At 46.5% G+C, this 15,912-nt stretch overlaps 1 protein-coding gene across 3 annotated transcripts in view; it reads left to right on the top strand.

Annotated features, from left to right (window-relative positions):
- The window catches only part of LOC138551732 (glioma pathogenesis-related protein 1-like), a 446,524-nt gene that overhangs the window by 19,498 nt on the left and 411,114 nt on the right, over nucleotides 1–15,912 (top strand). For all 3 annotated transcript variants that reach the window (XM_069642503.1, XM_069642502.1, XM_069642501.1), the window contains exon 2: nucleotides 10,989–11,228. In XM_069642503.1, the coding sequence (XP_069498604.1) occupies nucleotides 10,989–11,228 (240 nt within the window). The remainder of the gene's footprint in view (nucleotides 1–10,988; nucleotides 11,229–15,912) is intronic.

Genomic DNA, 15,912 nt, shown 5'->3' on the forward strand with positions numbered 1-15,912 from the left:
AACTGCATGTGCAGTCTAGTCTTTTGGGTGTGGTTCAGCCCAGAGACACCTGGGATACCCAGACTATTTAAGCCACGCCCAGGCTGAGAAACATGCTTTGGTTTTCTGCACCTGCAGCGTGACACTCATCGTGTTCGGATCGGTCTCCAGTAGGCCTGCATCTTTCTTCTGCGCTCAGCTCGTACAAGAACACCGTTAGGAACAGCTTTACCTTGTGGCGCTTCTGCCAATCATTCATCGCCCCTTCTGTTCTGCGGGCATCTTCGGCGGTGTCATTCCCATCCCGGCACGCCGCTTCCTAAGGGAAAAGAACAGAAAAAAGGCATTAATAAGCATTCTGCAAATCTTCGCTTATTTTTAAATACTATACGAGCATCAAACTCTTACCTGAATCCCAGCCGCTCTGGGGGGAACTCTGTCTCCGGAACTTCTCATCCATCTGCAAGAGGGAAAAGACATTCCAGGTTAGTGTGGAAACATCTAGAGGCACTGCATACCGCGCTTACTCACGCATGTTTTCTTCATAACTGGCATCCACGCTGAAAACGTTGCAGCACCTAAAAGACTCAGTTCAATACAAATACGAAAGGGGTGCATCCCGCATCGCGCTCTCACTTGCCTTCAGCGCTACTCATCTCGGCAGCACACCGCCATCCTCGGACGCCGGCCATCATCTAAGGAAGGAAAGGAACGAAGTTGGAGAACTGCTCAAAAGACTCATTATACTTACCTGTCGGACTCTTGCCAGTGAAGTAACTAGGCAGCAACGAGCCCGCATCAATCAACGCGCCCCTGTGCTGAAAGCAGGACGGAGAGCACACTATCCAAGAAAACAAGGTGAGCTGTGGATCAAAGGGAAGGGTTGGACCCCGGCGAAGAAGGGGTTTAAGCACACAGTCAATGGGGAGTTAAACTCTACCAATCCTGTGTTTCAGGCCCAGTCTCCAGTCGAATAGCCTTCAGGGAAGGGTTTGAGGTCGTAAGAGGTCAGAACAGGCTGAGTGACGTCCCCGTGGATACCCGGTGAGCGTTACAGAAGTCCTTAGATAGTATCAGCAGAGAAAGGTTGTGGGAGAAACTCGTAGCATGGGGCTGCCCGATAGGATTGGTTGAGGCAATCATGGCTCTTTACTCAAATACGAACGTCTGAGTTAGACTTTTTACCCAAGGCAAATTTTCAGAAAAAATAATCACCACTACTAGAGGATTGAAACAGGGCTGTTCTTTGGCCCCTGTTTTATTCAAGTTCTATTTGGCAGACGTTCAGGAGGGACAGGATGCTGTAAAGGTCTTTTCCTCCCAGAATAGACCAGCATCCCATCCGTCTGATGTTTTATGCAGACGATAGTCATCGTAGACCAGACCCAAATTGGACTTCAGCGTTGTCTCCATGAATTGACCAAGTATTGTGAACGGAATGGTCTAAAAATACATGTTAGAAAAACTAAAATCATGATCTTGGAGCATACAACGGGAAAAAGAGCAAAGAGATTTAGATGGTATGTGGGCAAAGATGTCCTGGAGCAGCTAGACTCATTACCCTGTTTGGGAGTTTTGGTAAACCATAGCACATGTGAAAAGCAATGGTTGGAGAACATCAAACTTAAATGCAAGCTCCTCACAACCCAGGGGATTATTCTCCATAAAAGATTTTCTTTAAACAGAAGGTGGCTACCATCTTGACCTATGGAGCCGAGATTATACAAAGCTGGTCAAAAGATTTCTGGGAATTCATTGAGGGTTACTTTTTACAAGCGTGTTACGACTCTCCAACTCTCTACTGAATTGAATGATCGGGTTTGAATTGGGCCTTCAATCCATGTGATCAATGATCAAGTGAAGACCGTGGCTCTATATGCTAAATATACAGACAATGCGGCCCCCCTCCCTTTTGATAGTCTGCCAACCAGGAGGGGGATGCTTACTTCGTCGCTTGGACAGAGAGCTATAACTCCTAGTTGAAAAATCCTGAGATAAGCAAAAACCAAATATTGCGTCAAGACTGGATCGACACGCTGACCCAGAGACTGACACACAAATTAGCACTGGAGGGTAGAGGATTGAATCGATTACCAAGACACCTGATAACGGTTCCTTGCCTATGGTATCGCAACCTCTTAGGACTGAGCTTGAATATTTTACCTACTAATGAAGTACTGAGGCACAGAAGACTACTGGGTGAGCTTAGCTCTGACTGCTGATTTTTGTGCTCAGAAGTCGAGGCTTGAGTCCCTTGAACACTTGCCATAGATTGTAAGGCCTTATAAGGGCTGAGGTCGAAATACTTGCAGGCGATAACTAAAGAATGCAAGTCCTTATCTCCAAAGGAATGGTGGTTTAGGTTCCTAGTAGGCAATAATCAATTGGCTTTTATAGGGGTAATGCAATTTTTGGAAGACGCTTTGAACCTTAGTAATGGAACACTACGTTTAATAGGAAAGAATGAATTTGAAATCTTGATTTTATGGATGTGATTTTTACTTTTGGTTTAAGTGGGAACGGTTATTGATGGATGATACTGTATGAGGTTTTACATCTGCAATTTGTATTTTGGGTGGAAATGTTATGAAAGGTTTGAAATAAAGCAAACATAAATTAATAATAATGGAGTATGAACTTTGCAGATGCTAGAGGCATGCACAAACCTTGCCAGAAGAGTAAACCGAGGCTGTGGATCAAAGAGTGATCAGCCGAAGAGAATGTGTACAACCAAGTTAATGGAGTCTGGGACCCATACCAGGAAGGCATACCCCAAGTACCTTGCATATACATATGATACTCGCAGACCCAAGGCTGTAGCTTGAAGAAAGATCGGACTGGTAGAGTAACCAAGTGAATGGGGTCTGGGACCCACGCCGGGGGAAACTCACTCCAAACAATAATAAAGAGGAATAGTAACTTTATATGTACATCAAGTCTGTGGGGGTGAAGACGGATCTGCTGGAGAAAACATTGAGCAAATGCAAGTGAAGGGGGCTTGAGACCCATGCTGGGGTCACACGCCCGAAAAAGTGATTAAGAAGGATATGAAGCTTATGTGTACAAGTGACTCAGAGGCTTAGCAGGGAAGTAAACCAAGACTGTGGATGAAAGAGAAGACTGAGAGAGAGAACTGTAAATCCAAGAACATGGAGTACCCTACTTGGCATGACAGTGGGCCAAGGGAAGGGGTATCGAGCAAGGGTCGGGGACCCTCAGCACAGCTAGGGAGAGAGAACCAGGCTATTCTTCCTCTTGGCCATGGGGGGACGGGGAGAGGAGAGAAGGGAATCAACCCCTTGAGTCTTGTGGAACCTTTGTTTAATTTTCTATACTGTTTTGGAACTTTTTGTTTTGAGCTACAAAGTCGGGCTGCAGGTCGGCAATCGGGGAGGGATTTCCCTTGTCACCTTTTGATGAGTTTAGCTTGTGTGGGATAGGTTAGGCTTTGGACACAGAACAGCGAACTTTACTTTGGACAGTCCGACAGTTTCATTAGCTAGTTTCGTTGTGGTAGGGAAACCCCTCATAAAGGTAGGGCTCTTTAGGAGCTCCTCCAACCCCCTTGCTTTTGTTATGAATAAGTCTTGTGCAATCACTGTACCATCCATGTGTCCGAGTCTTACTCCTACACCTTCAAACCTGACTTTGCTTAACCTAGTAGCCTGTCTCCTATGGCCCTAGAGTACAGGTTATTAAACCTCCCTCAATAGTGCATGCCAATCCTGGCACCTTCCAGGAGTCAACAACTAACACTAATTAGTAAAAAGAGGAGAATTTGCTCTTTGTGTGTATGTATCAATTTAGCAACATGCCTTCCTAAGGACATTTTACTCTGAATACACCGTTTTTTAATTTTCTCCAAGGTCTACCAGTGGGACCAACAGCCCTACCATAGAAGTTGAATGTAGTGCTTTGAAATATGTAAAGTGCTGTTTTTCGGTTGGCGGAACATCAGCACCTGGAGCAAGCAAGGTCAGACTTTCCCAGCTTCTGAAGCTTTCTTATAGTTTATACATGCAAGGTTACATTCAGGACACACACAAGATGGCGTCTAAATATCATCTGAACTAAGAAAGGGACCAGCTAGTCCTCTTTGAATCTTAATCTTACAAAGCAGGCTCTGCGTGCTCTTGATTTGAAAAGGTGTCTCTGCTGCTACGCAGACAAAACTAAGGATATATAAAACAGCTGTTATTTCTGGCTCATGGTCTTGCAAACATAAGTCAGGTGGTCGGTAAGGCTGCGATCCCTAGATAGATAGTGGATTGAATTAAGTGCTGTTATAGGCGGACAAATATGCAGTTGAGTCTGCCAGGGTGTCCTGAAGACTCTCTGCAAGTGATCGCATCCTCTGCTCCTGCCTCCCAGGTATTTACTTCTCACTAAATTGTGTGTATATTTAGTAAGTATGTGCCATTAAAGACCCACAGTTGTAGCAATCAGTTACATTTAGGTACAGTTCTACAGCATTGGTATATTTTAATGATTGAAATGCACGTGTTGCATCTGAGGTGTGAGGTGACATAGGTGTAGTTACTGGGTTAGTTGGGTTGGTGGCTGTTACTACCTTTGGAACTAAAACCTGGAGGTAGGCTTGCTACATAGCAGACTGGAATATTGCTAGGGGACTAACTTAACTTCTAACCAGGGATTCCCACATCAGTGTTTGGGAACAGTCAATAGGCATGTGAATCTACCAAATATACCAGTGATGGTGAACTATACCTACGGGCAAGTAGCTTTGATTTACTCAACTTCGTATTAACTTTATTCCAAGTCTAGGGTCACCTTACCTTCATATGGTCCTTCCTTCGTGCCTTCTAATAAGTTGATAATACCACATTACGATTCAAAGGATGGAAAGTGGTGGTTGATAGTATGAGGGTTAGTTGCACCCCACTTTTTCTTCATTTAGTTATAATGCAGATGCGACTTGTGCTCTGGACTGTCCACATTTCAGACGATGTCTCATGAATAACTTGTCTACGAGTATAGTAGTTCCTACGATGAGTGACTTGTACTGAAGATTGTGTGACAGGGAGCAAACTGTTATTTACGTACAATCCTAGTTCTCGGTGAAGAATTTTTGATTGTGTGAACGACCCTGTATCCTGCCTGCTACAATCAGAACAGAAGAGAATACCCACCCGTGGAAGAGGCTGACTCGAACTTAAAATCTGGGTGTTTTAAAATCTGCTGCCCTTGTTTTAAATGCTTGTTTAAAGGACCTGACCCATCTCTGCCTGTTTGGCTGCTAGGCCGCCTGGATTTTGTGCACTGTGCAGTTGTCTCTCTCCTCTAGATAGCCCTCTGTCCCCTCCCCTTATGGTGCTCTCTATCTCCCCTATCTACTCCAATTGCTATTCTATTACCTATCTTCCCTCTTTCAAAGCCTGGAAGGACACATTTTAATAAGGGTTTCCTGGTCTCCAACCTAGGCCTGCCCATTAGTGACACCTATGTTACTGCTTCCTCCAGGCAGACTATTACTGACATCCTCTTTGTTCTCTTGCCAGACCTATGCACTCCCCATATGGTCTCCGTCCTCTCCTCTTTCTCAATCATTAATAGTGTAACTAGATGGGAAGTGCTCTTGGCACACTTCCCATCTTTAATGTGCATCATTAATGTTTACAAGAATGGCACTATCATGGCCCAGGGCTCTCAGCCCAACCTCCTTCATGACAGGCGTCTTCAGTCTCTTATTAACTTCCGCCCTTCTCCTGCCACTCCTCCGTCTGCCACACCTCTGGCCTCTACGCCTCTACCGAAAGGTGTACGTCGTCCCTGTACGCCTCAGAAAACCTACAAAAGCAGCAACCAGGAATCGGTAGATTTGCTTGAAAGATAGAACGAATGGGAGATCTGATTGAATCTTTGGCTATATGAATATTATGTATAGCCAAAAACTTTGATTGAGTCTCCCATTTGGAGCCATTACAGTACAAGGGGCGCGCAGGTTGCAGGTGTTTCCCCCACACCCATGTTCACTGTCATGGCTTCAGGGGTTGCGGGGCGTCCTCCGCTTCCCAAAAAAATAAAGGACCCTGCAGCACCCCCTTCTCGATGACAGAAGTGAAGGGAACAGGCGTTGCAGGGACAAAGCGAGGCAGCGGCACACAGCAAAGTGTGCCGCGGAAGGGTAAGTAAGCGAGTGCGTGGGACTGTTATCTGAAATGCCCACGGGAGGAAACAATTATTTTTGAAAAAACGTTTGTTTTTGTCTTCCTCTATCATATCACAGTAATCCCAGCAACCAGCTTCACTTAGCTACCCTCAATTCTTGCCCTGCTCTTAAACACTCCTGACATCTGTCAACTCCTTGTTGAGTTTGACCTCAACACCCTTGCCCTCACTGAGATATTGTTCAATGCCAGCCCTGTCGCTGCTTTTGACACTACTTCTTGAGGGCTACACGATCCTCTCCAAGCCCAGGCCTAACTGTTCTGGCGGAGTGTCCTGTATCTTCCCTGAATGGGTCCCTGCTTCTATCGTACCAAGCCAATCCTCCTCCTCCTTTGAATGGCTTGTCTGCAAGCTTTGTGGCTCCCCTACACTCCTGCTCACACTCTCCACATCTTCAGGCCCCCTGGGCCAATCTCCCTCTTCCTTTCAAAGTGGGCCGACCTCTTCTCTTCTATCCTGACCTCTACCTCTAAGCTTCTACTCGGAGACTTCAGTGTATTCATCTGGACTGTCCTGATGCAGCAAAACTCTTTCGCAACCTCTGACTCTTCCCCTCACCATTCATCCCTCTGGTTCAACCCACTCAGGTATGCGCTAAATCTCCTAGGACATTCCTTTCCCTAACCCTTTCACTAACTTCTCTCCTGGTTGGACCATGCTCTCCTCTCCGCTTATATGGAGCTCTTGGGCTCGCCAGCTAGGCCTCTTTCTGCACTGCCAGTCTCCTCCATCATTCGACCGATGAAGCGAGTGTCAGTAGCTGCTTTTCCCACCTTGATTCCCCTCCTTGCCCTGCTATTGACTCTCCCACTGACTTAGTCCTGGCTAACCTTCACCTCCATTTCCAACACCCTTGCCCCTGCGTTGAGGATCCGTATGAAGCCTACTTCCAAGTGCAATAGTTGGTATGATTCTGACCTTGCCTCGCTTAAAAGCAAGTGCAAAGTTGCAGAATAGAAATTATTTGACTTCTTGCACATCCTCTGACAAACTGGCTTGTCGCCTGCTTCAAAGGCAATACAGATTCTCCATCCACTCCAAGAAGCGGGCCCATATCCAAGCGTGCATCTCTGGGGCCACCAACAAATCGGGCGAACTTTTCAGAATCTGCAAGGACCTTGCCAATCCTACTGCAGTATCCAATTCTCTTCTTCCTCCGCAGGCCCTCTGCACGGCTTTGGCCTCTCATTACATATCCAGAACTCAGGACATCCCGTCCTCACTCTCCTCTATTCCTTCTCCCTCCTCCTCCTGCTCTCAGGCCTCCCTTTGCTCCCCTCCTACGTCCCTACTCTGCCTTCTCACCCATTACACCCGTGGAGATCACCAAGACAGTCTGCTCTATGAAAGTCTCATCTAAATGGGTGGTTCTTTGCTCCTCCAGACCTATCCGGGACAACATTTCCTCCCTCGCCCCTTCCTTGGCTGAGTTCTGCAACCACTTCTTTGCCACTGGTTTCTTCCCACTACCCCTCAAGCACTCCCTTGTGCACCCCCTCCGAAGAAATCCTTCTGCAGCCCCTTCCTGCCTGGCCAACTACCACCCTATCTCCTCTACCCCTTTCTTGGGCAGACTCTTGGAGAATTTGGTCATCTCCCAACTAATCCATCACACTGAAGCTGTTGGCTGTCTACATGACCACTAATCTGGCTTAGAGCAGCCAGATCCACGGACACCGCTCTCCTGAATACCCGTGAAGATTTGCCCTCAAACCACGACTCGAACTCTCCTTCTGTTCTCATCCTCCTCATTCTGTCCTCTGCCTTCGACAATCATGCTCTCCTCATAAATTGACTCTGTGATACCTTTGGCATCACGGACCAGGCACTGGTTTGGTTGACCTTTCAGTTCTGATCGAACCTCCCATGTTCAAATGGGCCCCTTTCGCTCCTCCACCTCACTCTCTTCTTGTGACTTCCCTCTGGGCTCTATCCTCTCTTCCTGGCTTTTCAACATCTACCTGGCCCCTTTGGTCCGCTTGATTTTCCCCCCACCCCTTCTCTCCTCACTTGCAGTGTTATGCTGTTGACACACAACTCTCCTTTCTCAGGGCTCTATCCTCTCTGCCTGGCTTTTCAACATCTACCTGGCCCCTTTGGACTGCTTGAACTCCACCTTCTCTCTTCACTTGCAGTGTTATGCTTCTCTTCCCTACTTCCCCTCTCATTCCTGACTGACTACTATTCAGGCATAGTGTGCTGCTAATGATCTCTGCCATAATGCCAGTAAGACTGATCTTCTTCTTATTGGGACTCCTTGTTAAGACGGATTTCTGAACTCTGTCCTGGTGGCGCAGAAGTTCAGAAGGCCAACCTAATTACTTGGAACAGGGTAACCTCTGGACGAGCCAGACCAATCAAGGTAGCGATCGCGGCGGTTACAGAGCAGGACTCCCGTGTAAGCTGGTCAGTCAACTGGATGGCCCAGAGACGCTTCCGAAGGCTTACTGGCAGGAGATGAAGTTGCCGAGAATAGCTGTTCCTGCTATTCCAAAGGTCGAAGCACCAGTACAGGCCTTCTGGTTCGATCAAAGGAGGAAAGGGTTTCACAGGACGACAGCAGTGCAAAGGAGGAGTCCTTCAGCGGGTTACCAGCGATTCCTCGGTCCAGCCTCTTGGTTACAGGATACTTGGCTCCTGTATTCCTTCGTTCGTGAGAACTCAGGAGATCGACATGGTAGTGGTGTTTCCAGCCCCCTCTTATCCACGGTTCCCTTTGCGCCAAAACGGAGGGGAGCCAATGGGAGATCCGCTCATCAACACACACACCATTCGTGGACCAATCACGGCCCACGGTGGTCCCAGGCATTCACACCACCCTAGACTCTCTGGCACCCAGGATGTGTATTGGCACCTGACATCCCAGCCCACATCCTGGAGGCACACACAAGACATGTAGAAGCCCGCGAAAGCATCCGTGTTTCGCGGGAAAGTACATGCCCAAATAAGGAAGGGCCCGGGTCGGCTCGACCTGGGGAAGGTGAAGGGAGCAAGACGGTCAGCGGACAGGACAAAGGAGCCTCGTGGTCTGGCCATTTTGGGAGCCAGGCCACCATTTTGGGTTAAGTGCGAAAAACGCGCTTAGAACGCCAAAAGGAGCTCAAAACACAAGAAACGATCGCTGCCACCATTCCCGTCCTTGAATTACTTGCACCGATCAGATACAATCCTAAACGAGTATCTAGGGCCTGTAGAAGGCTAGAGACCCAAGAGAGCTGTAACTTAGCTTACAGTGCCCTCTTGTGTCATGTTGCACTAAAGCCGCAACATGATAAAAGAAACTACGGGAAACAGTGTTCCCCGGTACTGACAGTCTTAAGGGCATGTCAGTTTCCCCATAAGAAAGGAGCGAAAGCCCAGAGGAGTGCGGCAGAAGGCTGCACTTCTCTGGCAAAGTCGAGAACAAGGTGAAAAACAACAGCAAAAAGTTTAGGGGTTGCCACATGGAAGGAAAATTACCTACAATTACGAAATCTTCCCTAACACTCCTGCCCCTCTTTCCCTCCTACTCTGTGGCTATATTCCTTGGGCCCTTCTCTACACCCTGCTGTAAGGCTAAAAACCTGGGTGTTATCTCCGACTCATCTCCTCACCTCATATCACTGACCTTGCCAAGATGGCCCACTATCAGATGCACTTCTTCAGAGGCATTCTCCTTTCCTCACATTTCCCCCAGAAGCTGAATGTCTCCAGAGCTCTGGTTCTCTCCAGGCTAGACTATTGCAACAGTCTCTTCCTCAATCTGCCTCTTTTCTCTCTACACTCTTCAGCTAATCCAGAATAGGACTGCAAGACTTATCCTTGGCCTCAAGCCCAGGGACCGCATCTCCTCAGCCCTAACATCTCTCCACTGGCTCCTGTTGGGTGCAAGGATCAAATTCAAGACCCTCTGCATCATTCACAAGGCTTTCTGGGGCCCAGTACCTCGTTACATCCAACTTTCTCTTTCGAAATACCTCCCTGCTAGAGTCTCTCGGTCCTCTGGCTCCAACTCTCTGCAGATCAGACATTTCTCCAAACAGAGAGTGGGGGAAGATAACTTTCTTCAGCAGGAGCCTCCCTCTGGAATGGCTTCCCAGCCCCCCTCAGACTTCATCTGAATCTCCTTAATTTCCAGAAGCTCCTCAAGACCTTCCCTTTTTTCTCCTCCTTCCCTCTCCCCCTCCCTTGCTAATACCCCTGTGACTGCAAATTGTTTCCTGGTCCCTTATGAGTCATAGAGGGGCCGGGCCAGGCCCTCCGCAACCTGTCTCCCCCAATACCCTTATAACCAGCACTTCCCCTTGGACACCCTTCCCTGCCTAGACTACTAAGTCTGGCCCACCCCCCTCCTCGTACTATTGACCTTCATCCCTGTTTCCCTGGCACTTGCTCTCTTGAGCTCCCTTTGGCAGGTTGGGTGCGGGAGGGGCATGGGCTGGGCAAATGCTAAACTCCCCCTTGTCATTCCTCCCTCCCTGACCTTCCTTCTTCCCTTGCACTGCGTTTTCACGATCCAAATGTAACAAGGCCTAGTAGGACCGTTGTTGTTTCTCCTCTGTCCCCCGACCGCCTGCCTTGTGGCTCCTGGAAACGTCTTGGCTCTATTGTCGCCATAAACGCTCAATAAATGACTAAAATAAAATGGCTGCCTCTGTTCCCGTGTTAAGTAGAACCGACTGGTCTGTGTAAAAACTGAAAAATAAAAATGCAAGTAACCAAATATTCTTTCAACATTCTCAGTGTGTAAATGGAAATCCTCCTAATACTTATTAATTGATGCATGAGACGCTTCAAATGTCAAATTCTTTTTTCTTTATACTTTGTTTTTCAATTTTCAGAGCTGGGATTCGGCACTATCAAACCTTGCCAAAACGTGGTCAGAAGAATGCATTTTTGGCTTCAATCCTGAGCTACTCACGCCAGGATCTCTGCATCCTAAATTTAGTATTATTGGGGAAAATATGTGGATTGGACCTCCCAATTCAGACATCACAGCCACTAAAGAATGGGCTTCAGAGGCTAAAGATTACAATTTTGCTCCAAATGAATGTTCTGGTGAATGCTCCCATTACACACAGGTACTGTATTTTGGACTGTTTTACTGCCACCCAAACAGTGTAACATTTGACTTTGAAGAGCATTTTTGATCATGGAAAACCATAGTTGTTTCTTTAACCCGATAGAATCATGTCATCCACTTATTGCTTTGTTCAAATATTTAATTGAAGGTATTTGAGGATATTCGAATTCTAACCACTGCATTACTTTGCATGTAATTGCTTTTTAATAAATGCACTTTGTTGGCTCAACATTCAACATATGCACAAAGACGAACCACGACACGTACCAGTAAACCAAAAAATGAGAACAACAATATGTGAAATCACCCTCCCCAACCCACCCCCCACACACACACCAAAACCCCCAGTACCCTTCTTCCAACACCTCCCCTCTACCCCTGGACAGCTACCTCGTCAGTATAAACCTTGTTTTACAATCCAGAAAACTAATTTTAATTGAATAAGGCCAAAATACGTATCCTTTGCGGGCACCATTTCTCACAAGTCTTTATGCAAAAAGTCCAACACAAACTTCCACTCATTCTTAAATTCTTTTTGTTCCCTTTGTAATACATTGGTGACCCATTTTAGAGCGACATAATGCCAGATTAGTGCTAACCACTCTTGTTCTGTTGGTGTTTCAGATTGTTTAAATTTGTGCGCTATAATTGATACCGCGGCCGTCTCCTGAGGATAGCTCAGGGGCAACGTGCTCGCCTTGGAAGCAAGACGACACAAAGCACAACAAGTACGATCCCGGGGTCTGCGCTTAGAAACCTCTGGGTATTAAGCATCATATCAATATGATCTATGCTTTCCTTTGTTTCCTTTCAGTCCCCCAGACCCAGCATCAACTCCCCTATGCCTCTTTGTATCTGGACGGCAAACCTTTCATACATTGCTTTATTGACCTTTCCCAAACAGAGTTTAATTTTCTGGCACTCCCACCAAATATGCACCCACGTTCCTTTTTCTTTGCATCCCCGCCAGCATTCATATGAAACATTTTTATAAAATGTAGGCAATTTCTCCAGCGTCGGGTGCCATTGAACAATCCCCTTCACCCACATTTCTCGTATTTGAATTGCCCGCTTTGATTTTGGGATTCTCTTCCAAACCGCCAACCACTCGGTCGCGGTCATAGCAATACCCATATCCTTCTCCCATAGCTTCTTATAACTCCATTGCATTTGATTCAAATTCACTCCAATTATCCTATACAGCGCCCGCACCATATGTCTATCTGCCGCATTCGTAGTGATGTACGTCTCGAAAGCGGATAAATCCCTTATTATGAAGTGCTTACTGACCATTGGCAAATGCTGTAATTGAACATATCTTAGTCTTTCATTTTCTTTCAATAAAAATGCCCGTTTGCCTGGTTGGAAAGTTCTGATCTCATGACTTTCAAACATGTCACCTATCTTCAAACATCCTGCTTCCTCCCATTGCTAAAATGCATCCTTTTATAGTCCCGGTGTAAACTGGGGTCGTGAAAAAGAGGTGTGATTGGAGAGGGAAACGTAGTACCTGCTTGTCGCACCACAGTATCCCATGTCTGCGCCATAAGCAGTTATTTTACTTCTATACATAACGGGACAATCCTGTTTTTGGCACCGTAATACTTCATGAAGGAGTTTACCAAATACGGCTCTGTCCATTTGTACCCAAATTTTCTCAGAGTCACCTTTGAACCATTCCCTAGTGATCCACAATTGGGAGGCTGAAAATGTGGTACCCCCATCTCCTCTTTTGTACTGAAGCCATTAATACCTTCCATGCCACCCTAGATTTCTTACTTCATTGTCTTAAGTGTGTTAACGAATTTCGGTGGGATCGCTGTCGGTAATGCTTGGAAATAATGCAGGAGCTTTGGGAGAACCCTCATTTTAATTACATATTTTCTTTCCATCCATGATGTCAAAAAGTTGCATTCTTGAAGCCACTGCCTAATTGACGCTAGGAGAGGGAGATAATTTGCTTGGTACATCGACTCTAAGGAGTCTGTTAAGTGTATGCCCTGGTATCGCATGCCGTTTTTCGTTATTATTAATTGATCATCATGGCTTTCCCTCTTCCCTGAAATGTTCCTCCTTGAAATTTCATCAATAATTTTTATAAATTCTCAGACCTGCCACCGTGCCAAATTGTGTCAAATCTGCTACTAGAGCTGATAACAAAGGTGTATCCTCCAGTGTCAAAAGTAGGTCATCTGCAAATGCCATAACTTTATGATCTTCTCCCAGATTCAATCACTTAATTTTCTTCTCCTTCCCTGATTTTAGACCGTAATGGGTCAAGGTGCAACGCATATACTATCGGAGATAACGGGCACCCCTGTTTAGTCCCTCTCATAACTCGATTGTCATTAGAGAGCTCCCCATTGATAGCTTATCGCAAAATTGGCATCGATAATTTGCTTTTACAATTTACTTTTACCTTTCACCCTGTGCAAAAACCCATATGGTCCATTGTGAAGAATAAAAGACCATTCAACTCGGTCGAATGCCTTCTCGGCATCAAGCGTCATTACCCTTGCTGTCAATTCACCTTATTTATTTTTTCTATCAAATAGGCCACCCGTGTAGTGTTGTCGAATGTTTTCCTACTCGTGATGAACCCAGATTGATCAGGATGAATCGGCAAAGGTACTAGTCTTCCTAATCTAGTTGCTAATATTTTAGTGCAAAGCTTAGCATTAATATTGATGAGAGCTATGAGTCGGTAGGAGCCACATTGGGTCCTGTCCTTCACTTTCGCTTCTTGGATTGAGGGTTTAATAACACTGTTGCCCCTAAAAGAATTGGATCAATGAAGTCAACACGGGGACTAAGTCTTCAATATGTCTTGTAAAAAAACGCTGGAAAACCATCTGTCCCGGTGACTTATGGAGCTGCAGTGACTTTATTGCAACTTGGACTTCCTCCGATGTTATCTGACCCTCTTATTCTTCCCTGTCAGCTAAATCTAATTTGTTTAACCAGCATTGTTGCAGATAAGCCATTTGTATCCGGGCGATCCGAGGTATAAAGCGCTGAGTAATACTCAGTAAACGCAATCTATTATATGCCGAGATGAAGAGCTGATTTTACTTTGCCCTGATTCAAAAGTACTGATAATTCTAGCTTCAGCCTTACCTGACAACCAACAGTGAGTCGGCCTTGTTGGCTTTGATATAATAACTGCCTTAGGTACATCGGGGCCTTCTCTGCATGCCATGTCTGTAATAAATCTAATTGCCCTCTGAGGTACCTGTTTCTTTCGAATCCGTGTCTCTCGATTTGTTCCCATCTCCTTCATAACTGCTTTTATTTGGGTCTCCAGCTCACGCTTGGCTGCTAATTGTAACGCTCACCTGGTTCCCTCGGAGGCGCGGGTCTTGACTAGGCGGTGAAACCGTCTTCAACGTTAGGCGTAGGATTCGTTTGGCTCCCGGATTTGGCCCCTTTCTCAGCGAAAGTTTGACCTGAAGGGTGAGGTGTCTGCAAGTGGAAAATCAAGGTATTAGTGGCTGGAAGGTTGGGAGAAGTTCCAAGCCCCTCTCTCCCTCTCTCCCCGTGGTACTTGGTTGATTGTTGTGCTCACCTTAAATAGGTGAATGCTGAGCTCTCCATCCTGCGTCCTGTGCAGGGGCGCTGGGTCCAGTTACTTCACTGGATATGAGTTCAGCCTCTTGATTGCAGAGGGTAAGTTGAGAGCGATGCCGCCGTTTGCTGCACGAGCGTGACTTGTAAGTATTAAAGTTCCCTTTAGATTGCTCTCTTCAAATGTCTTATCTCCTTAATGTCTGTCTTTTCCTTTTCAGATGCTGTCGGTGCCGAAGAAGATGCTCCCCCAGGTTCGTGGCAGAGAGCGTAACAAGAAGATGGTGAATACGAAGGCACGTAAGTAGAAAGGCTGCTCTACGGCTGTAGAATGCACCTTAATGTCTCTTTTGTCTTTACAGGTGCCGGAATGCAGCGCGAGCAGAGTTGGAGCGAGCGTAACACAGGTAGGCAGTTTTGTAACTAAGCGTTACTAACCAATGTTCTTTGTCTTTGCAGGCCCAATGCCGGACGAGAAATGCAGAAAAAACGCCTTGGATGCTGCCGATGGATCGGGTAAGTTGAAGCGCTAACTTTGCCTTTGCCTAACCTGTGCCTTTTGTTTTGCAGGAGCTGCTGAAGACTGAAGATTGGTTCCCAGCAGGTAATTTTCGTATTCACAGGATCCGGAGCTGAAGATTCGCTGGAGCTGACACGGTGAGCGTCCTGCTGCAGATGCAGAATAACGCGAAGCACGTTGCACCAATCGGGTGTGGTTTAAATAGTCCATAGGAGTGCTTAGGTGTCTTCTTCCACAGCCTCGCCCAGGCAAAAAGAGTTCCTGCTTCCAGAAGGGTTCCAGCATCAATGATCCAGGGAGTGGTGCCTGCCCCACCCAGAAGGAAAAGTTGTCTCTGCCAGAAGAGAGTGAAACATCATCTTGCTGAGGGTAAGTTGAGAGCGATGCCGCCGTTTGCTGCACGAGCGTGACTTGTAAGTATTAAAGTTCCCTTTAGATTGCTCTCTTCAAATGTCTTATCTCCTTAATGTCTGTCTTTTCCTTTTCAGATGCTGTCGGTGCCGAAGAAGATGCTCCCCCAGGTTCGTGGCAGAGAGCGTAACAAGAAGATGGTGAATACGAAGGCACGTAAGTAGAAAGGCTGCTCTACGGCTGTAGA

This window comes from Ambystoma mexicanum, chromosome 1q (genome assembly GCF_040938575.1).
Source record: "Ambystoma mexicanum isolate Mex_15411 chromosome 1q, UKY_AmexF1_1, whole genome shotgun sequence".
NCBI classification, from domain to species: Eukaryota; Metazoa; Chordata; class Amphibia; order Caudata; family Ambystomatidae; genus Ambystoma; species Ambystoma mexicanum.